Genomic DNA, 22,553 nt, shown 5'->3' on the forward strand with positions numbered 1-22,553 from the left:
CAAGATACGACAATGTTTTCTGCTCTAAACGTTTTGTATATTGAATAATATAGTAATTCAGTCAATGTAGAATGTAATGCAAGTAGCTTGACAGTTGAGACTGAATTAGATCAAAGTGTTCACCCACTTTCCAAGTGGATCAATGTGAGATTAGGGTTTAATTCTTGAATTTTTCAGTAAAACGAAAATCAGAATCAAATATTGCTAATCTTCCATTCCACATGACTGCTTCTGTCTGTGCCAAGACCATTGTACTTGAAGCACCAAGTTAATCCAGTGTCAATTTCCTATTGGTTGCCAAATACAAAATATATCCCTTATCCACTACAATGCTTCAGCATTCCAGTAAAATCCACTTTATTTCCTTATATCCTTAAACCCTCCACTTTCTGTTCCATCCATCCACTTATTCTATATTCTCCCCCATCTAAGCAAATAGATCACCACTTCAGGCAACATCCCATTGTACTTCCCCAGATCATTGACCATTGGCTCACTCTCCAACTTGCCATGGATGCACTTGTGCCTAGAGGGACTATGTCACAACCCTTGCATTCTGTTTTGAATGCTGTCCATCCCTCATTTGGCTCCCATAAACCAGTCTTTGCCTCATACTATTACCCTTAGGCTTCGTTGGAACCTTAGCTTAACAATAACTCTTCCTGATTGTATCTGTATATTTTAATGACTTGGCCTTGAATAATACCACATATCTGGTGCATTGGATGTATGAATCAAACAACCTCAAATAACAACTGAAATTACGTCCAACTTAAGAAGATAAAAAGCCCTTTCCCATTTTATAGAACTAAAAATCACCAAAAGTAAATTGTAAATGATGGAAAGAAATCAAGCTATGTAGTTTAAGACATTCAAGTATCCACAATAACCCCAAACTTATAAATCCAGCCATAGCAGTTCAAAGTTCTTCAAGTAAGATCACCTGCAAAACTATGATCATAAAAAGAAATAACTAAAATGAACCTTCATTTCACAAGTTTTTAGTGCCTTTCTTTTACTTCAAGCAGGCTTATCACTGATAAAGCATTGATGAGAAAATTATTTAAGCAATCGCATGACGGATTAAGCAGAAAATATTCACTTGAAAAAGAATAATTAAAATATTAGACATCAAATGCATAAGAATATATAAAATGTGCTTATTTACACCAATATACAACATCAAGCATTATTGGCAGTGCAGTGTGCAACATCATGGTTAGTGGGTAACTAAAAAAAGGTACACCCACTGTTGTTCGATTCTTTATTTTGAGGCCCATAATAGGATTAATGTTTGATCTTGGGCCTCTTCATGATCATCACAGAGCATTGAGCATGATGAGCACAATAATCACTCACACTACCAAGAACAGCCCTGAAATAGAATATATGATAACTTGTTAAAAGCTGTACTGCAATAAATTTAAATTGTGAAAGAATATTTAGAGATGTCTTTCTGTTTTTTTGAGTGCTTTTTCATGCGTGTGGCAAAGAAAATCAAGTTGAAATTATTGGGAAGAACTCTTCACAACAAATGAGTGAAAGTTCAATGAAAGGAACTACAAAGCGAGAATGAAAAAAGCTGGTTTATAATCTGCAAGATAATATAGCAGAGCTACTCTCAAGTGTCAACACTGATATATCATGATTGTAAATCAGGTCAATGAACTAGGCCTAAGAATAAAACGAAAGTTTCAAATTTGCCACTGACCTTGTGGCATAAGGGCACATGCCTCCTTGCTTGATGCAAGGAGTGGGGAGAAAACTCAAAACTCCTAGTTTCAAACTCGGTAAAAGGAAGAGGGAAAACAATAACCTCCTATTGCCTAGCCCGCCAAATAAACCAAAAATATAACAAGAAAACAAAAAGATCTTAAAAATAGATGCATTAGCTCATTTGAGAATTCCTCCCCACAAAACCAAACTAATCATCAATTTTCAGGAAGTAAGATTCATTTAGTGATTTTGAAACTTAATAAATTTTAGCTAAAGAGAAAGAAAATATTAAATGGCTCATCATAAAGTTCCCAATCTTTATCTCAATATTAGAGATTAGATATATGTTTACCTGTTTATAGCTCCATATCTATGGCTGCCGACAAGTATTGAGGCATGGTGTTTTTCTACAACCTCCCAAAGAACATTCCTGGCATCACCTTCCACCATTTCAACTATGGCATCATTTACCTGCATAAAACCTAAAACAGTTAGATTGGCTGCTAGGAGAAATGTGTAGTAGAGAGCTAATACCCCTTTTGTATTAGGCTAAAAAGAAAGTTTGAACTCTGAAGTCTGGAACTTGACCGTCCAATAAATTACTAAGAGAAATAACATGGTTTCTCATTTGCTTGATATAAGAGTCATAGAGTTATATCAATGAAATGAAAACGTAACAGGAATTTTCAACCATGTCAGAGAAATATCAAATATCATCGTCCAAATATAACTTTATTGACCTCAAATTTATATGTCTAATCTCAAAATATCTAAAATTTTCTAACAACTGCTACTATTCTGTAGTTCCAATTTTCTACATGGAAATAACCATTCTGATCTTAATCATACACAAAGGAAAATCAGAAAATTAACAAATAGCGCAAATATAATCATAAATACCGATTTACTAAGGCACAGTTCCTAGGCGTTCTCTACAACCTTGGCAGCTATCTTCTTCAAATCCGCTTCCACATACGGTAAGACATCAGCAGCTCCTATAATTATAAGTCAATATGAAAATTACAGCATACCTTTAAAAGAGTAAACTCCAAAGAACTTGGTAAATCAATATCAGAGAGCGCTCACAAGTCAAATATCTGTCCAGCGAGACCAACAGCAGAAGAAGCATAAGGATTAGCATGAACGATAAAGAGCTTGAAAGGAGGATTGGATGCGAAAGGAGCAAAGAAGTGATCAAGCGTCCATTCCAGCCCGTACATACTGTGCTCGCTATCGTCGATGCCACCCACCATGACTTGCTTTTCCGACGTCGCCATTGCAGCTCTTTAGTCCTGTATCGGAATCAAGGGTCACCTTTTTTTCTTGGGTTTTGATAAAGTAGGTGGAGAAAGTAATTTATTCAGAGAGACCAAGAAATAACATGTCAAAGTTAGGCTTAGAATAAGGAAGATCCAACTAGATTGGGTTTTGGTGCTTATCCGTAAGCAATTAATGACAAAATCATTTGGCATTTGCCTTCTCAACTAAACAAATCGTTCAATTTTCCGCCGCCATCGTGTTGGGATTGTGGTGATGATTTGTTCGTGAAGTGTAAATGCCATAATGCCCACGTGGGATCCGAGGCAACTTAGTAATTTCAAACGGGATACAATAATATGATAAAAAATATATAAATAAAAATATAAAAATAATATAATTTAAAATTTTAATAAAAATCACAATTAGATTTAACAAAAATAAAAATAAAATTATATTTTCTTCTTAACACAAATTATAATATATAAATTTTTTGTAAAATATAATATAAATATATAAATATTTTATATTTTATATGATATCAAATTATCATATATATATATATATGCGGTCTTAGAAAACATCATTGGCCCAGTGGTTCTTGGGCTCACCCTAAAAAGGCCTTCTTCCAACTCACTTTAATGGACCCTTTTGTAGCCCGACTGAAAGGAAAATCAGCCGCAGTTGATGGGCATGGGCTTCTCCACAAGCAGAGACATAATGGTTAATCATACGCTCGAATTACCTAATATGTGTTACTATGTTAGTAACAAAAACAAAAACAACATTTTACATGTGTTATATTAGCCAAAGAAAAACAATTAAATGTGTTGGAGGTGTATATATATATATATATAGAGAGTTGAATTAAATTATCAAATCATGATTATTACTATTTTCACCAAAGCAATTCGTAATGATGCCCAAAAACACTCTTAATCAAGTTGGTAAGCCAGGATTATATTTTTATCGTCACTTTGAACATTTCTAGTAGTTGGTTTACAACTACAAATAGACTAGTCTTTAAATAAAATATATTTGCCTAATGATAACACTTTTGGAAATTGGAAAATGCTTTAAACCGCGTAGAGTAGTCGACAACATCTAGTGCCTCTTCCACTGACTCAAAATATGGTTTGCCTTTTGGTTTTGGTCCGTTCATAAAGTAAAAAAACTATTAAATATAGTAGTATTCTAAATTTGTCATGTCATAATAATAATAATGCTGAACATGATGTAGCCTTGCGTAGTTAAAAGTAGACATTGAAGTTTAAATGGTTTATCAACCACCCACAGAGCCGGGGTCAAATTTTGTATATGCACCGCGGTTTTGTGCTAAATTTTTGAGCACTTTAGTTTGATTTCATTGCTTAAATCATCCTCCAATTAGTATTAATTGAATGGTTGAGTAGTGATCGGCTCTGGCAGTGACCTTGATGCTGATAAAAATTGATGTACCATATTTCACATGATTTTTGTTTCAGTATCAACTTTATTTGGCATCTGCTTTTTGAGGTCTTTTTTTTTTTTCTCATTAATACCAATCAACTTTTTCTATTTGTGAATTTAGCTAACCATCCAGCCAATACTTGACTTTTTTAAAGCACGAAAGTGTTCAGTAATTTAGGGACCTTGGAAAACAAGGCGAAAACGGAAACTTGAAGTACGTTTTAAAAAAATTAATTATATCTTGTAATTTTTCAATAGTTGCATTAACCGAGTTATTCGTTGACGCAATATTATTAATTTGGACTATTATAATAGTCCTAGTAGTAATTAACTAAAACTCAGATGACTGGTAGAGCTGAACTGGTGAAAGGGTTTAGTATTATATGTCTGAATTCTTGTGATATACACTGAAATGGTAACAAAAAAAAAAAAGGAAAAAACAAAAACAAGCACTATATCTGCAGCTGTAGATGAATTGTCATAGGCCGAGAGATTTCCGAGAAATTGACTTTTTCCACACTCACCATTCCCATCTGTCCATTAAATGCGTGCCATTTCGGAAAAGAGTGACAGAAAAAACAGCCAAAATATCAGATAATAACTAAAACTAGAATTACTGATCCTCAGTTCCATGTCTTCTTGAATTACGTTGCAGTCTTTTTTTTTTTTTTTTTGGTGTTATTCGATTCTATTTCTACCTGTGTAAGTTGATTGAAAGAGAGAACGGGATACCTATGTAAGTTGATTGAAAGAAAGAACGGGAACTAAGTGTTGTCTTTGGTTTTAGGGATAATTATTTATAAGTAACGATGAAGTTCTGCAAGAAATATCAAGAGTACATGCAAGGACAAGAGAAGAAACTACCTGGGGTTGGTTTCAAGAAGCTTAAGAAAATTTTGAAGAAGTGTAGGAGGGATTTTCAATCCAAGAAAGACGTTAATGGGGTTCTTGATCACATCCAAACTTGTCCTCAGCATTGTACAGGTATATGTTGATCAGACATAAATGTTTCTGAAAAAAAAAAAATATATATATATATTTTTTTTCCTTCTGATGATTTTTCTGGTTAAACTTTCCTTTTTGTTCTCTGGGTTCTTTTCTTTTTTTTGTGTACTTTTGCGGTTTTAAAATCCAGGAGATAATGGTGGCCGGCCTTAGTTTCTTAAATATGCCTCTTGAACATATATTTGCTTGATTTCGGGTAGGTATTAACAGCTACCAATGATTTAAGCAAATATAAATTGATACTTTGGAGTAGATGCAGCGTTGACAACGTTAACCAGTTATATTGGAGTTATGGTCGTAAGCAAATATAAAGAAAAAATAAATCAGGGAGGATACTATTGTGTCTTCTTATCTTTTATCTTTTCATACTTCTCATGTTTTTTTTATTCCCTTCTTGATTTTTTTCCTTTCTGATCTGGGTATAGTATTTCTTTGAGCTTTAAATTGGTGATTTGAAGTGGATTCCTTAAAAATACAAAGGAGAAAGGTTTTTTAACCTGCAGAAGCTTGTAATTTCTGCTCTATCTGATTTATCTTTATTCCAGTGTGCGACGGGACCTTCTTCCCTTCCCTTCTCCAAGAAATGTCTGATGTAGTAGGCTGCTTCAATAAGCGTGCACAGAAATTGCTTGAACTGCATCTGGCTTCTGGCTTCAGGAAGTATTTCATTTGGTTCAAAGGCGCTCTGCAAGGAAGCCATGTTGCCTTGATTCAAGAAGGGAAGGACCTGGTTAACTATGCATTGATTAATGCTATCGCAATTCGAAAAATACTCAAGAAATATGATAAGGTATTTTCATCTCTCTGCGGAATTTGCTGTGGCGAAAAAGATTATGTTCCAATTCTGCTTAGCTTTTTTATTTTTTATTTTTTGCTTTCCAATGGATTGCAGGTTCATTACTCCAAACAAGGACAAGCCTTCAGGACACAAGCACAAAGTATGCACATGGAAATTCTTCAATCACCATGGTTATGTGAGCTTATGGCTTTCCATATAAATTTGAGTGAAACCAAGGTCAAATCAGGGAAGACCCCTGCATTATTTGAGGGCTGCTACCTTATATTTAATGATGGCAAACCATTCCTGTCTTGTCAACTCTTTGATTCTGTCAAGCTTGATATTGACTTAACTTGCTCTATATGTTTGGTAAGTGACAGGATTTCAGCTCTTGTCAGCTCTGATAGTGGAGTACTTTGGGTACCATCTATCTATTAATCACAAAAATAATTTGCTCTCAAACAAAAAAAGTGTAGTAACTAGTAAAACACATCACAGATATTACAAAGCAAGTTTTAGAATATGATTTTACAGTTTCATAAGTGAAAATAATTGTCAAAATTTGTTACTTTATCTAGCGGAAAATAAAAAGTACAGAAAATTTTTATTATAAAACTGTTTAGCTTTATTAGCTGCTAATTGGACTCCACTGATTTAAGACATTTCATTTTCTTTCTTAATGTTACAGGATACGGTATTTGATCCAGTATCCCTCACTTGTGGACATATATTCTGCTACATGTGCGCTTGTTCAGCTGCGTCTGTGACCATTGTTGATGGACTGAAATCAGCAGCGCCAAAAGAAAAGTGTCCTTTATGTCGAGAGGTGAGTATCTATGCCCCATAATTGACTTTTGCTCTAATTTTCCTTCTGTGCTTATTCATTCTTTGGATAAACGGCTTTCCTTTTCATAACAGAGAACTAAGTAGCATGCATGTAATTCAATCTCATCAGGTGAACGAACGCTTTGTGTAAACTAAAGACTAATTTTCCATCTGTTTTTGTTCATTCTTTGGATGCATGCACTGTGCAGCTATTAGCAGTTTAGCAACCTGAACCCATAGAAGTAAGTCAACATCGTTACCATCAAAAGTAATTATTCTTCATTTTTGTGATTTACTTTTTTCCTGACTTCAGGCAGGAGTTTATGAAGGTGCTGTACATTTGGATGAGCTTAGTATACTATTAAGGAGAAGGTACATTCCTATTGTTATACTATTGACCCCTTTCTTTCTTTAATCAGTTCAATGATTTTTTAACTAGGTTTCATTTTTTCAAATATAATTTTTTTTTTGGAGTGAAGAGTGACAAATAAATGAATACGTACCAATATGTGCTGCCAGTTGCAGTATGCTAGTGCTTTTGCACCCAATATTCAGGTTTTTACTCGGATCATGCATTTTTTTTGGACAGCTGTCGTGAATACTGGGAGCAGCGACTTCAGACAGAAAGAGTGGAGAGAATCAGGCAGGCAAAGGAACACTGGGAATCCCAGTGTCGGGCATTTATTGGTGTCTGATTATCAGTTGTTTCTTTTCCCCTGTAATATATTCCAAGTGTTCTAATTCCTAGGGCAAATCATTATTCAATAACATTTGCTACCATGTATTTGACTTAATGGCATGATGTATATCTGCTCACAATTTCCAAATAATGAAGATAATTTCTTGAAATGGACTATTACCTCGGAGATGGATGAATCTGTTGATTACCTCCCTATCTAGGGATTTTGCATGATCACCACTTTCAAGGGATTACTTAGCAGATAAGATGGGCGTTGCTGGGATCACTTTCACAAATCTTTCCAATTTCCAGTTGGCACTTCTGTTTCCTTTCTGTTATTTCCTTTTTGCGCTACTATTGGATTTGCAGGTTCAGCAATTTCATCTCAAGATACATAACGCAGACAGAAATGCACTTGCAAGAAAAAGCAGGAAAATTTACCAATGAAATCTTCTAATGAAAATGAATAATGAATAATTTTGTTTCTTTGCCAAGATAATACAATAATCGAAATTGAAAGTTGAGCAAGGCTACAGGGATCACTGCCTATCCATACAACATCCTGATCATACTACAAATAGAAAATGGAGAAAAGCCATAATTTTTTAAGAGCCCTGAGAGATTGACAAGCAAAAACTTGTCACATTCTCAGCTGAGTAATATCAAAGGATTTTTATCTCCAAACATATGATATCTCTTGCATAGTTTCTCCAGAGCTGCAACCGAGTGCTGCATCTTGTTTAGTTTTGTATCCATGAACATTGCCTGTAAAATAAAGCATTAATCAGGGAAACTAACATCATAAGAATAACTACAAAAACTCCAAATATAAGAATGAAATACCATCCAACCTGGTAGTCATCGCCATATTTCTCAATCAGCCGACCTACATGAAGACGTTGCATAGTAGTCAATGGTTGTAAATGTGTGCTTTTTCCATCTCTTCGCTTCTTCCCCAATGCTGTTTTTAAGTCTATATAGGCAAAATTATGGTATGTTAAACGTCAATAGAGAAGGTAAAAAGGTAATGCAACTTCTGTTTTTCAAAGAGTGAAAGTTCTAAATGATACCACAAAGCGTTTCTATGAAGCAACTGAGAGAAACTTACAATTTCGTAATAGCATTTAATTCATGGGTTAACTTTGTTCATCTAAAGGAATCATTTTTTATTCACCCAAATACTCTCAAACCTAAATAGACCTCAAAGTTGAAAGGCAGAAACAGTAGAGAAGTGAAGAGGGGCAAAACTGACCATCCTCTTCGAGATCGCTGCCGGAATCAATGGGCTCGAATTCATCGGCGGGTCGATCGGAGGGCGGAGGCTGAGGGACTTGGAGGGAATCGCTTTCCACGATGTGAGAAGTACGATAACGGACGCCGAGGAAATTAGGGTTGGAAACGACGCCGAAGGATTTGTAGTTTTGAATGACGCTGGCTTTGTCGTCCCACTTGGAGTGGGCATCGTCGACCTCGACGAGGGAGCGGAGCTTCGGAGGGAGAGTGAAGGATTGCTTGAAGACGTGAGGATTTTTTCTCGGAAGACCCACTTTCACCTTCGCACGAGATTGCTTGTATTTCCTTCTCGACCTCCCCATCGGATCCTTATTGCTTCTTTTTTTTCTAGAAATTGTTGGCTAGGGTTTTTGCAGTGGTTTTGATCGACAATATTGTCTCATTTTCAACCCGTGAGTAGTTCCGAACGATGTCGTTTCATGAGGGGAGAGAAACTGTGGACTCGCTTAATTTGGGCTCATGCCTAAAGGGCTGGGGCTTTTTAAAGCCCAAGCCACTTTGGACTCTAGCATCGCAGACAATAAAAAATAGACCTTAAACCCAAATACAAAACCAGACTTTTGATGGTGATGATTTTGAACCGTCCGATCGTATTCCATCCAAATATCAGAAAAAGAAGCAATAGATGCTGATGCGATGAAGACAATAGAGCTTTCCACACGATAGCATTAAAAAATTAAAATGGAAAGTCCTAGAAGGCCATTCTTTACCCACAATATAAAAGCCAAAGGAAAATAAAAGCCAAAGGGCAAAGGAAAAGGAAGGCTGTCCAGCTGCAGATTTTAGTATATTAATATCGGTTGTTGCCTGTTGTGTTTTGTCTAGGGTTTTACATTCTGCAACTTCTTTCCTTCTCTACACTCTACTAACCATGAGGTAAGCTTCACAATCTTTTTTTTTTTCTCTTCTTTTTCTTAGATTTTATTTTCATTTCGTATTTCGAATCTTTGCCCTACCCTATCGCAAAAAAACCCGATTTGATTGATATTACGCTTTTGCCATTGTTTTCATTGTTCTTTGTCTGTTTCAACGTATGTTTTATGACTTGTTCTTTGAGTGTCTCTGTGTCATGATGATTGTAGATTGATTGTTTTGTTTGTTTTTGCTCTTCTTTGTCTTAAAATTTTATTTGGCAACTTAACAAGGGGGAGAAAATGGAACTTTCTAGATGGTTGAACATTTTTGCTATTGGAAAAAAGGCTTTAGTGGGGGGTTTTGATTAGGTTGTCTATCTGGGATTGTTTGGTTGGTAATTGTTTGGTTTTGGGTATTTTTTGCTTTTCAATTGTGATTTATTAGTTATGCTTGAAATCTTCTTTTTTTTTTTTTTTTTTTCAGTCGTCATCCCGAGATTAAGTGGGCTGAAAGAGCCGACAAGGTTTACCTTACGGTGCTATTACCTGATTCGAAGAATGCAAAGGTCAATCTTGAACCAGAGGGAGTCTTTACTTTCTCTGCTACTGCTGGAGCAGATAACAACCTATATGAGGTGAAGTTGGATCTTCATGATAAGGTCATTGTGGAGGTAGGATACTGCTCTAGTAATTATTGAGAATCAACAATACATTTGTCTCATTTTTTATGGATATTTGAGAGTCTAGGGTGTCGATGATGATGGATGATGATGATGATGATCAATGGATGCTAGTATAATGCTGCTGATTGGGTAGCTTTCAAATGAATTTTGAATATTTGTTAGCTAGCCCGTAGCCCCCCAGTGTTATATTTTAAGGGCTCACTTCTGAAAGCTGCTAGATTTTGTAAACTCAGTTTTCAGGTGTATTAAATTAGATTTAGATTATATGTGTTCCAACTATCTTTTAGATTTTTAACACATATGCTTGTCGTTTCTAACTCTTTATTCTTCCTGGGCCTTTTCATAATGTTGCCTATTTGTATGCGGTATTTGCTACCACAAAATGCCCTTGATGTATGCATGTGTTACGATAAACATGCTGCCTTCCTAACCCTTGTTAATTCTGATATTGATTTCTAAGCAATTTGTCTTCTGAAAAATTTTCTTACTGTTTTTTTTGGAAAAAAGGAAAGCAAAATTAACATAGGAGTGAGGAGCATATTCTGTATCTTGGAGAAGGCTGAGAAAGTGTGGTGGAAAAAATTATTGCGTGGGGGTGGTAAGATCCCTCATTATATCAAAGTGGACTGGGACAAATGGGTGGATGAAGATGAAGACAATGGTGGTAAGTATTGTGATTATTGATGTTTCTCTGTTCAGATTGCATTGATGTAAAGGCTGATTCATTTTAAGCTGAGAATTTATTAATTGCTACTTATTTTGATTAGGTCCTGGTGATATTGACTTGGGAGGAATGGACTTCTCGGTATGGATATATAAGATTTTATCTACAATTTCTATTTGCAGCATTAACTTATGAACATTCCTTTCTGACCTAATAATTGTGGTGTGTAGAAATTTGGTGACATGGGAGGCATGGGCAGTGGTGACATGGGTGACTTTGAAGACAGTGATGAAGAAGGTAAGAATGCTGCGAGACTTTATATGAGTAATTTTTATTTTTTTTTTGCCTGTGATTACCTTTTCTCTTTACTGGTTCATTGGTTGTTGGCTAATCTGATATTCATCCATTGCAGAGGAAGAAGTGACCAAGCCAGCAGAGGAAGACACTAACAAGGCTGAAGGAGATGCAAAGCCAGAGGAGCTAGGTGGTGGAACTTCAGAGAAAAAAGAAGCTGCTACAAGCACATGATATCTTGTTAGCTGAAGATATCAAATTCTGTCAACCTATAGTTGTGCGTCATACTTTTTTGGTCTCTTTGATGGGATCAAAGTGTGCTGGTTTTTCTGTGTGAGATTAAACTTTGCGTAATCCGGCAAGATATATGTTTATGTCCAATGGGCAGGCAATTATCTCTTTGACTTGAATTAAGCTGTTGTAGTTGTTGTACCTTCAAAAATGGGGTTTTCTGGATTTCATCCTTGATTGGGTCTTAAAATGTTATAATGACATCTACTTCAATCTAATTATTCTCTTTATGTACCAACTGGGAAGAGAGGATCACCATTCACCAATTTCTAGTATGATGAATATAATCAAAGTTGGATCGTTGAACGAGGTTCACTTCCAAATCTAGCTGTTAGACTAATTTTGAGAGTCAATTTCGGGTTTTAACTTGGATATGATGATACCAAGATTAATAATTTTGATTTTTCTTGATCAAATATTGTTGTCAGTAGAACTACAGCCGAATTTGATGCTCAACGACGTGACAATGATTGGTTGCTAGAAGCCAGTTACGGCCAACCTGACCTTTTATAGTCGACCGTCTAAAACCCTGAATTCGTTATGCCTATGCGCCCCTCCAAAGTATTGACCCGTCACCGTGAAACTTTACTCACCAATGACCGGTCAATATTTTGGAGAATGCAAAGTGACACTCCTCTACTATCAATCATCTCTCTTTCTCTGGTACTGCTGCTCATGTTTTACACTCTTGCTCCTATGATGGAACCATCAGAGCGTGGGATACCAGAACTTTTCACCAGGTATTTAATAGATCAGCCTGTATTTTTTTTTCCCTATACCAATTATGGAATGGACCCTCCTTTTCTTTTTGTATCAATTTGTTTGATGATTTATGTCGTAGGTTTCGTGTATAACTGCTGGTTCTTCTCAAGAGGTCTTTAGCTTCTAGTTTGGAGGGTTAGGTGATAATCTTTTGTCTGCAGGATGTCAATCCCAGGTTTATTAATCTTTCTATCGTGGCTTTTATCACATTTGATAGTTATAAAGGTTTCCCAGTTTAGATTAGCATCTAATTTTGGTCTAGTTTTGAATTAAAACAGATGTTCTAACTGTAGTCAATATGCTTTTCCTTTGCGGGATAAGTTGTTGGGCACAACTACTTCTGACAGTGTCTCAATTTTCTTGCTTGTTGGCTGTTTCAAAAACACATTTTTCTGGGATTGTAGGAACAAGAAGCAAGTTGCATGCTTGGAGGAATCCCATGTGGAGGATGTTACTTAGGTTAGTCTTGGCCCCTTTACAATCTGTCTGTCTAATTTGAGGTCAACGAGTTTACTTACGTCCCAAATTTTGTGGCTAATTCTATTGCTTGCTTAATATCCCATAAGCATGCTTGGCTTACTGAAGCTTAATGTAGATCAAAAAACTTCATGCTTCAGCAATAAACTAGTTAAGGTTGGGATTTTATTGGTGGAATCATGTAGCTTATTGTCACTCTTGGTGTTTGTCCTTATTGTTGATAGGTTCATTTCATCCCTGGCCTTCAAAACAAACTAGATTCTGCTTCTGCTGATGGATTGATATGCATATTTGATACCAATGGAGATATTAATGATGATGATCATCTTGAATCTGTAAGTGCAGGCATATGGTTTTTATTTTATTTTGTTTAGTGACTGGTCACCAGTGGATATCCCTCCCTCATCTTTTAGAACTGTGAGGACAGGTTTCTTCTTAGGTCCCTGATCCAACCACGAAAAAATTTAATTAAGTTAGATGGTAATCTGTTAGTGTATTGTTATCCATAAATAAATGAAACTTTTTTGCTTGTTGGAGTTGTTGAAGAGTAGTGTATAATTGCAAAGTCCTGTAATTTCAGCAAAGAAAGGGTGGAATATTATTACATACAGCTGATTGGTCTGTCAAGCAATCTGTTAACTCATCCTATGAATTAATTGTAGTATAGCCTTCTATGAATACTTCTTATAAATGATTTCCTAGTTCCTGCCTGTTCGTTTTCAAACGAATCTCCTTTCAGTCCATACGCTCTACACATAAAAGTGAAGTTCTTTTACCAATAAAAGTCTCATTGCGATGCTCGTAACCTTAGAATTTAATACTTTTTTGCTTGACTTGCTGTTTAGAGAATTGATAGTTTCTTTTTGACAAATTCCTGCCACTGGTTTGATGAGTTTCATATCAGAATCTGATTTATCCTTTTATCACTATTTCAAGTTATTAATGTGGGAACTTCAATTGGGAAAGTTGGTCTTTTTGGGAACTCTTCCAAGAAGCTCTGGTGTTTGACAAACATTGACACCTTAAGGTATGATTATCCTTGATCCATTAATCATGAAGACTTGTTTTCTGAGTTTTGAAAATATTGGGAGATGGTATCTGCTATGTCCATTTGTTTAGAACGGGTGAATTAAGACCTAATTTTACTTCATTAGAATACTTGGAATAGAAAATACAGAACTACCCTAAAAATGACATCCCATTCCAAAGAATACAAGCAGATTGTCCGTCTTACATTCCAACTAAACCGTCAGTTTAGTAGTTAAAATTTTGACAACCCTGCTCCAAAATATCTTAACTAAACAAATTTTATCCAGAAGTTGTGCTTAATGAATCGTTATTTTACTACCCTTGTCGTGTATGGAACAGGAAGGACGGAAGAAAAGAAGCAAACATTGAGGAAGCTTGTTCATTAGCATCAGACGGTTATTGGATCATGTAAGTACAAAAAATAGTTGAACTTGTTTTTCTGCTTTCTGTAGTTACAAGTCATTTTAGAAGTTAAAAATTGGATCTTTTGCTCATTTTCAACAATTAATCTTTTATCAAAGAAGTCCCATTGGAAAGTTTGCCTTCCTGTATTTGCAGGTTGATTATTTTGGTGATTGTCACTGTTCAGGAGGACAAAATTTATGGGTGATTGGTGGGACTAATGCTGGGTCTCTATCCCGGTAAAGTATAAAGGAGCAGCAGCGATAGGACCGGCTGAAGCAGTTCTTTGGGGGGGGGGGGGGGGGGGGGGCGCAAATCGGTGTGTTAGGAGTATATTGCCTATGTCAAGCATGCAGAGTCGGCCTGCTCAAAGTCTAGGCATTTTTGGATGGACTGGCGGTGAGGATGGTCGTTTGTGTTGTTGGATGGCTGATGGTTCACCAGAGATAAATCGATCCTGGATCTCAAAGTGTATTGGTCGTTAAGTCACCACGACCTCGCAAAAAGAGTAGGCATCATCCCTTCTAAATATCTACTGGTCAGCCATGCATTGCTTTGTCATCTAATAGCTTTATTGTAACTTTTCTTTTCCCTAAAAAATTTTCCCAGGTCCGTAGAAAGTGTTGTTAATTAACCGTACAATTATGTAAGGAAATGTAAATTTTGTACTGTTTAAAACAATTGTTTCAATTCCTTTTGGAGTTCAATACTTTGGAACCTATCTCTCCCAAACATGCGGTCTATCATAAGTTTGGAGCTCTGCAACTAACATTTCCAGAAGACAAATAAATTCATTCCAACAAGCAGTCAGGTAAGCTCAACAAGCAGTCAGAGGGATAATCATTTAACCTTAACGCATAAATTTAACAGTAAATTGTCTTACAAGCTAGAACCTCAACAAGATAAAAGGGCGAGAAGGTAAAATGAGAAAACACAACACAAGATCCTTAATTTTGTTCTGCAATGCCACCTAATATTTGGCACTTAACGCGATCACTCTGATAGAATTAACTCAACGGAAGAACCCAACTTGACTCAATTGGATGCAACCTGCTTCTAAAAATAGCAACATCGCCCCAAAATGAAGCAGCAGCATCACATCAACCTCGACCTCGGCCACCACCTGCCATCAGAACGAGAAAGCCCGTTAGTCTGAACTTTTAAATGTTACACCACCAATGACAGATGATTCAATCTGCTAAACTACAAAACCATTTTGTTGAGTATTTCAATGCCAGCACACACACTCTTGTACAGCCATTTTTCAGCAAATTTACCTCTGGTTCCACTAGTCTTTCCACCTGAACCACCCCTGCCTCGGCCTCCACCTGCACCCTTGGCACCATCATCTAGCCCACGCCCAACTCCTTTTGGTAGCCTTCCACCAGGACCATCTTCTCTACCCCTACCTCTGCCACGGCCTACACCAGGAGGCCTTCTATCTGAAAAGGTCAGCAAAATCAAACAGCCAGGTTAAGAACTTCAGTTTTCAAATGTATAAATCTCAAATGTAATCAACAGAATCAACCTCAAGGGAAAGTTTTGATACAGTTGGCACCCAGTATACAGCTATAACAGAAAACAAAAGAAAAAAAAAAGGGGGGGGGGGGGGGAGGGGAAGCTGGAAGAAGAATTCTATGAAGCAGACACAAACAAACAAACAAAAAAAAAAGGAAACACAATAGACCATGTACATAGGAAAATTACATTACTTTCAGCATAAAATTATTTATCCAAGCACAATTTAAACTGCAACATACACCTAGAGGATATAGTATACATCGTTGCAATGCATCTTTTCAGAGAAACATGCTACTTGTACCTCAAATGTTTCTACTTAAATTGAATATTAAGATAATGATCCATCCCTTTTACTAGCTAGCAAGAGAATTAAATCATACCTGCACGACTCTTTGTTTCTTCCTGAACTTTATCAATTACCTGAAATTCAATGGTTAAGTTATTAAGATTTGTAGATTGGTGAAATATGCTAGTATAATGGTTAAAGGACAGCAGAAGAAAATTATAATAAAAACCAAGCAACAATATTTATGTGGACCCTAAAACTTTTGCAGGTGGAACACAAAGGTGATCAAGTAAGAAAACTTAAAATTTGTCTTTTTTTACAAATGGCAAACGTTTTCGAGAAAAAACCATTACCAGTTAGCTGGTAAAAAAAATTACTCCTTATAGCACCATAAGCTTCTTCAACAAATAATAATAATAATAATAATAATAATAAGCTAAAAATCCACTCTATGCTTTCATGAAGCGAGCTAAGAATCAAGCATTTATAAAATTTAAGAGTGAATGAATTAAAAACGTGATAAATACTCTTAACTACCCAAAGGAAAGAAACTAAACAACAGATTATACAAGGAGTAAAGGTACCTCATCAGGAACTCGAAGATATTTGATTGTATTTCCACGGATATAGCATTCGGGCATTCGCCAAAACCTGTCTCCATCCTACAACATGTTTTCAATCAAACCCCAACCATAATTTAAAAAAAAAAATTCTTACTTTTATTCTTTGAAAGAAATAAAATGAAATAAGAAACATTGAATGAATTTATATTTGTACCTTTGAAGTACAGATAACCTCGCGGAGATGGATGTTCATCCAAGTGTCACAATTGACCAAATGTCCATTATAAGTCTCCCCATTTTTCAGTTCCACCAGCTTTTAGCAAACAGAAAAAAAAAATCACAAAGTTGTTTCAAAAATCAATAACTGAAGCAAACGTTTTGCACGGTAAGTTGAGAAGAGGCATGCAAGGGAAAGTAAGATCTTACCATAGGATGGCCCTGCGCAGTTTTAAGTAGAGAAAGAGGAAGCTGCCCAAGTTTACATATAGATAAAAGAGGGTTAGCCAAGGAAAAAAAAAAAAACCTTAAAAGAAACTGCAAGTAACCCAAAACCGCTTTGACAGCATACAAAAAGTTGCTTTCTTCTTTCTTTTCCAAATTTCCCCAATTAACAGACAAATAAAGGTAAATTTAAGAGAGTAACATACCATTTTTTTTTTTTTTTAAAACGTAGAAACCTAGCGAAGAACCAAAAAAAGAAACCTGCAAGAAAAAAAAAAGGAAAAATAGAAAAAGTCAAGTACAATATCGAAAAAAGGAATTAAAAACCTAGGAATTGGAATCCTAATTACAGTATAACCATTAAGCTTAAAGTCTAAACCCTAGCACAGTCGATTAAAGCATCGTTTTTTCGTAGAAAAAAAAGGTAATCAATCGGCCTAAAACCCTAACAGAAAAGCAAAAGGAATCGAAAATACCAACAAGAGAAGAAGAGAGTTGAGGAGAGACACAGACAACTTTTAGGCGTAATTCGATCTCACTATTTTTTTATGGTTGATGAATCCGACCTCACTAACTGATTAAATATAGAGTTTGCCTTGAGGGATCCAGGCGGGCTTTTGTATAGCCTGTACTTCTTTTTATTTATATTACATTTGAACGCTTTTATCTTTAAACTTTAATAAACAACGTGACGTGAGCCAGCAGGGTAGTTTTTTATTATTTATTTTTATATATTGCACTTATAAATCTTTTTTATATATTATTATTATTTTATGTATTTTAAGAAAAATAAAAAAATTTATTTTCATAAATCATTACTTTACATGAATATTTAAAAAGATTAATTTTTTAAAAATAAAATAATCTTTTAATGAGACTTTTAAAAGAATAATTATAAGATAATTGACAAAATGACCTCGTTATCTTATTAATTAAAAATTTTGGAGTGAAATGTCTATTTTTTAAATTAATAAACTTGTGTTAAATTATATTTAAAACTTAAAGATCTAGATGAAATTTATCCAAAACTGAAAGTTATAGAATTTAGAAAATTAGACTGAAAGTCCAGCGACAAGAAATCATTTTTAAAACCGGCCAATTTTTGCCACCATGGTTCTGAAAAGCTTGTTTTGGTCCCAAGATCAGAATTAAATATTTTACTCTTCTTTGGAACGACATTACTTGAAAACAATAAAGACACAAGGTTTCCTTCTCTGTAGTATGCACATTTCCAGCTCTGTCACTAGCGGACATCTATCAAGTCTTGAAGGAATGAAATGAAACTATATTAATATACAGAATAAGTTAAGGAGAGGAGCAAGCTGCAAACCCACACGCAACGAAGATCCATCTGCTTGTGTCATTTTCATCTGGTCCTTTGCTTAAGGCTGTCAGGTCTACCAAATGTTGCATTGTTGGCCGCCCATGTGGCAATTCCAGGGAGATTTCAAGTCTGCTAAATGCTCAAGTATCTGGGAAAATAACTTAGAACTTGAGATGCAATTTTTTTGTAACCATTATTATGTCACTCGGTAATTATAACTAATAAAGGCATTTTTAATAAACACCATGACATCAGAAAATGTGTATTAGCCTTCAGCAACAAAGAAATTGCTGTCAAATGATCATGCCTCAATTGTAGGGCTAGGAATTGGGTAAAAAATCCATGCTCCATCAAGGGGAGGGACACAGATCCAGAAACTGTATTTAAAGCCTATATATGACAGCAAGAAGGATGTATGCATTTATAAAATGTCATGCTTCACTATGAGAAAAAAAAATCAGGTCAACGCAGGCTAAGGTCATTACCTTCTACATTTCATTTCGTCCAAGTGGATCTCCAATCATAACAGATGATCTGCAAGCACAAGATGCCAAAATTGCATGAACTCCAGTTGGGCAAACAGAATCAGACGTGTCTACTTTGTAACTACTGATCATTGAGCATTCTCCTTAATTATCAGCAAGAGTAGAAATCAAATCCTTGACATCTGTTTCTAGAGATACCATTAATCAATATGCAGTGCAGAGTGTTGACAATCTCTTCAACTTCGATATGCCTTTACTTTGGATAAAAACATCATTACACTGCAAGAAACAATAGTCTGTAATAAAGATTAATCAGGTGCATATTCTCAGGACAGGCAAAATTATAGAACATGTTTATAAAATGTCAATCATTTTTTTCAGATTTTAAATTGACTCCAAGAGAATTAGTACTCAGGCAGGATGCCTCTCTTTTTCAGATGCACAGTTTTTATGTGTATCAGCATGTGGTAACCAAGTGTGTGGTGAGTCTAAAAAATGCCACACCTAGTCAGATCTATTCACACACATTGGCATGGCATACACTTATTATTCTGTTCCTACCATCTTGATATCAATTTTTCTTCCTTAAATTGCCATGTTCATATTTACATCTTATATCACGTCCATATCCAAGTCAATTAGTTGTAAGTCAAATAGCATATCAATAAATTTTAATGCCATATAAGTAGTTAGCCTAGATACTGTAAAGGGGTAAATTTGCCTGAATAAAGAACAATGATCGGTTAAACACTTAGGACCACTGAAAAGGAGGACTACCTTCAACTCCAAAAGTAATGTTTTTGCCCCTGGTGGAGCATGTGGATCTTCTTCCAAAACAAACCCATTTTTCCTGAAAATACAAGATAAAAATTCAGAAAGCACCATCATAAGATTTACTTCAGAGATGTCATATGTAAATTGAAGTTTCAAAGGATTCAGAAAGAAATAATAAATGAATGAAAGGAACCAAATGCAATAGAAAATTGAACCTGATTAGGTCCATATGCATTGAAGCAATTACTTCTTCAGGAGATAGCTCCAATATCAGTGGCCTCGACATAGTTAGAAGTCAAGTTCAGAATACAATTCTCACTGGAAATAAAAATATCTCCATAAGCAGAAAAATAATAGGAAAATAAATGGAAACAAAACAGCTAAAGTCTTGGACTACCAATCCAAAATGATAAATGTTATTTAGTTCAACACCTTGCCACTTTTGTGTTCCATACTTTCCTAATCCAATTAAATCGACCAGTATAAATGATGCTTTAAAGCAATGACAAGAATAATATCGTAGACATACCAGTTTCCACCCCTTGAATGAAAAGCTTGGAAGCTAGAAACATTCAAATTTCTAGCAGATGATGAATTTAAGCATGTTTATTTTGTAGGTTTTGCCTATACTTCACCAAAAATTTGGTCAGAAGCTTCGGAAGAGAGGATAGCTTGATGTGTGCTTCAGAAGACACATGATGGTATCCAATCAGTCAATATCTCAAATACAGTTCACCTAATTGACAGGCTACAATTACAGGATAACCAGACAGCAATAAAACAGCAAATGGAACCATTTGGACAACATTGCAGCAATTCGTTACTGCTGCCAACCTCAAATCTTTTTGAAATGGCCACATCATCAACAAGTCCTCAGTTAACAACCTTTTACATTGCAAAAAACTTGGAACCAAACTGAGGAAGATGCCAAATAGACCCCCTTTACAACTTGGGGGAACTGGGAACTTATCTCAACTGAAAATTTGTGGAGTGGAACAGTAATTTTCCTCTACCATCAATATTACATACAAGTGAAACAATGATATTACCACACCATGAATATCATCTTCATGATTCAAATTCGATGTCCAAGTTTACAATGGTATGGAAAAATAAAATTGTAAAAAAATCATGAAGGACATAGAGATGGTACAGTTTTTATTTGAAAATTGTCACAATCAAATGAAACAGAAAAATAACTCAAAGACATAAGAATCAGAGAGGATCAATGCCATCTAGGTTTAGAACAAGTGAAATCTTCAGCCTGAGCTAGTTGTGGCAACCAGAAATACAAAGCCGCTACAACTTCTCAAGGGAAATGATCCAAATAAGATCACAATCAGATTGCACTATCACTTTCTCTGCTGTAACTATATTCAATGTGCTTACTAAACCACCATATCTCATCTCTGTTTTATCTGGAATGAGCCAGCTCTAGAAGAAAATGGGAGAAAATTAGACAGAGGGAGAGATGAGAGTATGAAATAGATACAGCATTAGGGCCGTCACTGTTATAGTTTTACAGCCAAGCTAAATAAAAAGGAATGATTCCATATGCTAGCAAGTAAGATAATAAAAAGTAATATACATGTGAATACCACATAATAGATAGATATAAATGCAGCATTAAAACATCAAAGCGCCTAATGTTATCACGTCGCTTAAAAAAACCAACAAGAAAGCATTTTTCCGGATAACTTAGAACAAAAAAATCAATTTAGAAACTCAATTCACCGAAATGATCCTAAAAAATTTTGATAATGGAAAGAAGCTATGTTCTAACAATTCATCGATTGCTTGGACCAAATTTTGATCAAATTCAAAGGTTTTAACTAATACAAGAATATAAACCACATGATTTAGATAAAAGGAAATAAACTGATTCCAACTAAAGTCCGTCGAACAACTTATATAAGAGGAATAAAACAAAAACAAAACCGAAGCGTCAAAGTATATAACTAAAAGAGAAGAAAAGAAACTTGCGTCGAACATCGGAGGCATCTTCCTGAGGAAACAACAGAGGCATTTCATCGTACACTAGGTTGGCGCCACCGTCAGCACATAGGCGAAGCTGAGCTACTCTAAACCCAAAAAAAAAAAAAAAAAAAGAAAAAAGCAATATTTAAAGTAATAGACGGCAAACACAAAATAACAAGTAATAAAAAACCGAAAGTGAGGATGCAGGATAAGTACCGTGCTTCCAAAGCAGAGGAGTGAATCTGGGGATGTTTTGGTTGAGAACGACTAGAGCGTACGTCAGAGAAGGGCTGTGGCAGTGGGGATTTGTGGGGAGAAAACTCCAAGAATGGTGGCTGCTTTTTCCTTCGGTAGTGAGAGTCAGTCAGACCCTTATTCACAAAAAGTACAACCTTATCATATACGATCATAATTCATAATAAATACTACTACTCCACTTGTCCAATCAGAATAAGCTGTCAATGCCAATGCGAATGCCCAAAGGCAAGGGGGGGCATACAAAGTTCTTCATCCTCCAACTACTACAATGTGTTCTAGTCCAACAACACAAGTTGTCTCCCTGATACAGTCAAAAATCAGAACCAATTCCATCCTAATTTTGGATGCTCACCTGTTTTGTGTTTTTGCCTAATCATCTCTCTCTAAATATAATATATGTATACATACATACGGTTAGATGCGACAATTTCCTTTTCAAACTTTAATCCAACAATTGTGAAAAAAG

The 22,553-nt window shown here is 35.5% G+C and overlaps 4 protein-coding genes, 1 long non-coding RNA gene and 1 pseudogene across 19 annotated transcripts; 3 read left to right on the top strand and 3 right to left on the bottom strand.

Moving 5' to 3' along the window:
* Window positions 1-1,097: 1,097 nt before the first annotated feature.
* Window positions 1,098-3,180, bottom strand: LOC149512118 (uncharacterized; annotated as a pseudogene). The gene is made up of 4 exons (XR_016332446.1): window positions 2,807-3,180; window positions 2,617-2,714; window positions 2,069-2,187; window positions 1,098-1,375 (listed from the first exon to the last, which is right to left on the bottom strand). The product of XR_016332446.1 is annotated as an uncharacterized LOC149512118 (transcript).
* Window positions 3,181-4,909: 1,729 nt separating this feature from the next.
* LOC111314129 (E3 ubiquitin-protein ligase NLA-like) lies at window positions 4,910-7,889 on the top strand. 5 transcript variants are annotated; one of them, XR_002693095.2, is made up of 7 exons: window positions 4,910-5,406; window positions 5,973-6,217; window positions 6,320-6,574; window positions 6,894-7,031; window positions 7,240-7,272; window positions 7,344-7,402; window positions 7,620-7,701. XR_002693095.2 is itself a non-coding variant. In XM_022915184.2 (6 exons), the coding sequence occupies exons 1-6, from the start codon at window positions 5,232-5,234 to the stop codon at window positions 7,723-7,725; spliced, it is 978 nt and encodes a 325-aa protein (XP_022770919.1). In that variant the 5' UTR covers window positions 4,910-5,231; the 3' UTR covers window positions 7,726-7,889. The 5 variants fall into 5 exon arrangements, 3 of the variants coding, with proteins under 3 accessions (XP_022770919.1, XP_089609352.1, XP_089609353.1); XR_002693097.2 differs by lacking the exon at window positions 7,240-7,272 and adding an exon at window positions 7,124-7,160 and having other exon boundaries at window positions 7,620-7,697; XM_022915184.2 differs by lacking the exon at window positions 7,240-7,272 and having other exon boundaries at window positions 7,620-7,889.
* A 256-nt stretch (window positions 7,890-8,145) lies between these two features.
* LOC111314132 (uncharacterized) lies at window positions 8,146-9,361 on the bottom strand. The gene is made up of 3 exons (XM_022915186.2): window positions 8,962-9,361; window positions 8,561-8,682; window positions 8,146-8,474 (listed from the first exon to the last, which is right to left on the bottom strand). Exons 1-3 carry the CDS (start codon window positions 9,302-9,304, stop codon window positions 8,358-8,360), a joined length of 582 nt encoding a protein of 193 aa, XP_022770921.1. The 5' UTR covers window positions 9,305-9,361; the 3' UTR covers window positions 8,146-8,357.
* Window positions 9,362-9,769: 408 nt separating this feature from the next.
* LOC111314131 (uncharacterized protein OsI_027940-like) lies at window positions 9,770-12,026 on the top strand. The gene is made up of 6 exons (XM_022915185.2): window positions 9,770-9,878; window positions 10,341-10,527; window positions 11,047-11,203; window positions 11,307-11,344; window positions 11,434-11,500; window positions 11,616-12,026. Exons 1-6 carry the CDS (start codon window positions 9,874-9,876, stop codon window positions 11,729-11,731), a joined length of 570 nt encoding a protein of 189 aa, XP_022770920.2. The 5' UTR covers window positions 9,770-9,873; the 3' UTR covers window positions 11,732-12,026.
* A 302-nt stretch (window positions 12,027-12,328) lies between these two features.
* On the top strand, window positions 12,329-15,165 carry LOC149512119 (uncharacterized). 4 transcript variants are annotated; one of them, XR_016332861.1, is made up of 7 exons: window positions 12,390-12,528; window positions 12,630-12,725; window positions 12,829-13,009; window positions 13,252-13,362; window positions 13,964-14,054; window positions 14,396-14,464; window positions 14,615-15,165. It is a non-coding gene; the product is annotated as an uncharacterized LOC149512119 (long non-coding RNA). The 4 variants fall into 4 exon arrangements; XR_016332859.1 differs by lacking the exon at window positions 12,630-12,725 and having other exon boundaries at window positions 12,329-12,528; window positions 12,955-13,009; XR_016332862.1 differs by lacking the exon at window positions 13,964-14,054.
* Window positions 15,166-15,270: 105 nt separating this feature from the next.
* On the bottom strand, window positions 15,271-22,458 carry LOC111314133 (putative U6 snRNA-associated Sm-like protein LSm4). 7 transcript variants are annotated; one of them, XM_089753229.1, is made up of 14 exons: window positions 22,046-22,458; window positions 21,836-21,933; window positions 20,068-20,170; window positions 19,856-19,928; window positions 19,277-19,374; window positions 19,079-19,127; window positions 18,604-18,741; window positions 17,476-17,530; window positions 17,255-17,296; window positions 17,043-17,141; window positions 16,850-16,927; window positions 16,360-16,399; window positions 15,736-15,900; window positions 15,271-15,581 (listed from the first exon to the last, which is right to left on the bottom strand). In XM_089753229.1, the coding sequence occupies exons 8-14, from the start codon at window positions 17,476-17,478 to the stop codon at window positions 15,559-15,561; spliced, it is 450 nt and encodes a 149-aa protein (XP_089609355.1). In that variant the 5' UTR covers window positions 17,479-17,530; window positions 18,604-18,741; window positions 19,079-19,127; window positions 19,277-19,374; window positions 19,856-19,928; window positions 20,068-20,170; window positions 21,836-21,933; window positions 22,046-22,458; the 3' UTR covers window positions 15,271-15,558. The 7 variants fall into 7 exon arrangements, with proteins under 7 accessions (XP_089609355.1, XP_089609354.1, XP_022770923.2 ...); XM_089753228.1 differs by adding an exon at window positions 20,382-21,286 and having other exon boundaries at window positions 19,079-19,374; XM_022915188.2 differs by having other exon boundaries at window positions 19,079-19,357.
* Window positions 22,459-22,553: the final 95 nt, after the last annotated feature.

The sequence above is a fragment of the Durio zibethinus genome, chromosome 23 (assembly GCF_047325235.1).
Source record: "Durio zibethinus cultivar Kanyao isolate XHJ-2024 chromosome 23, ASM4732523v1, whole genome shotgun sequence".
Lineage (NCBI taxonomy): Eukaryota > Viridiplantae > Streptophyta > Magnoliopsida > Malvales > Malvaceae > Durio > Durio zibethinus.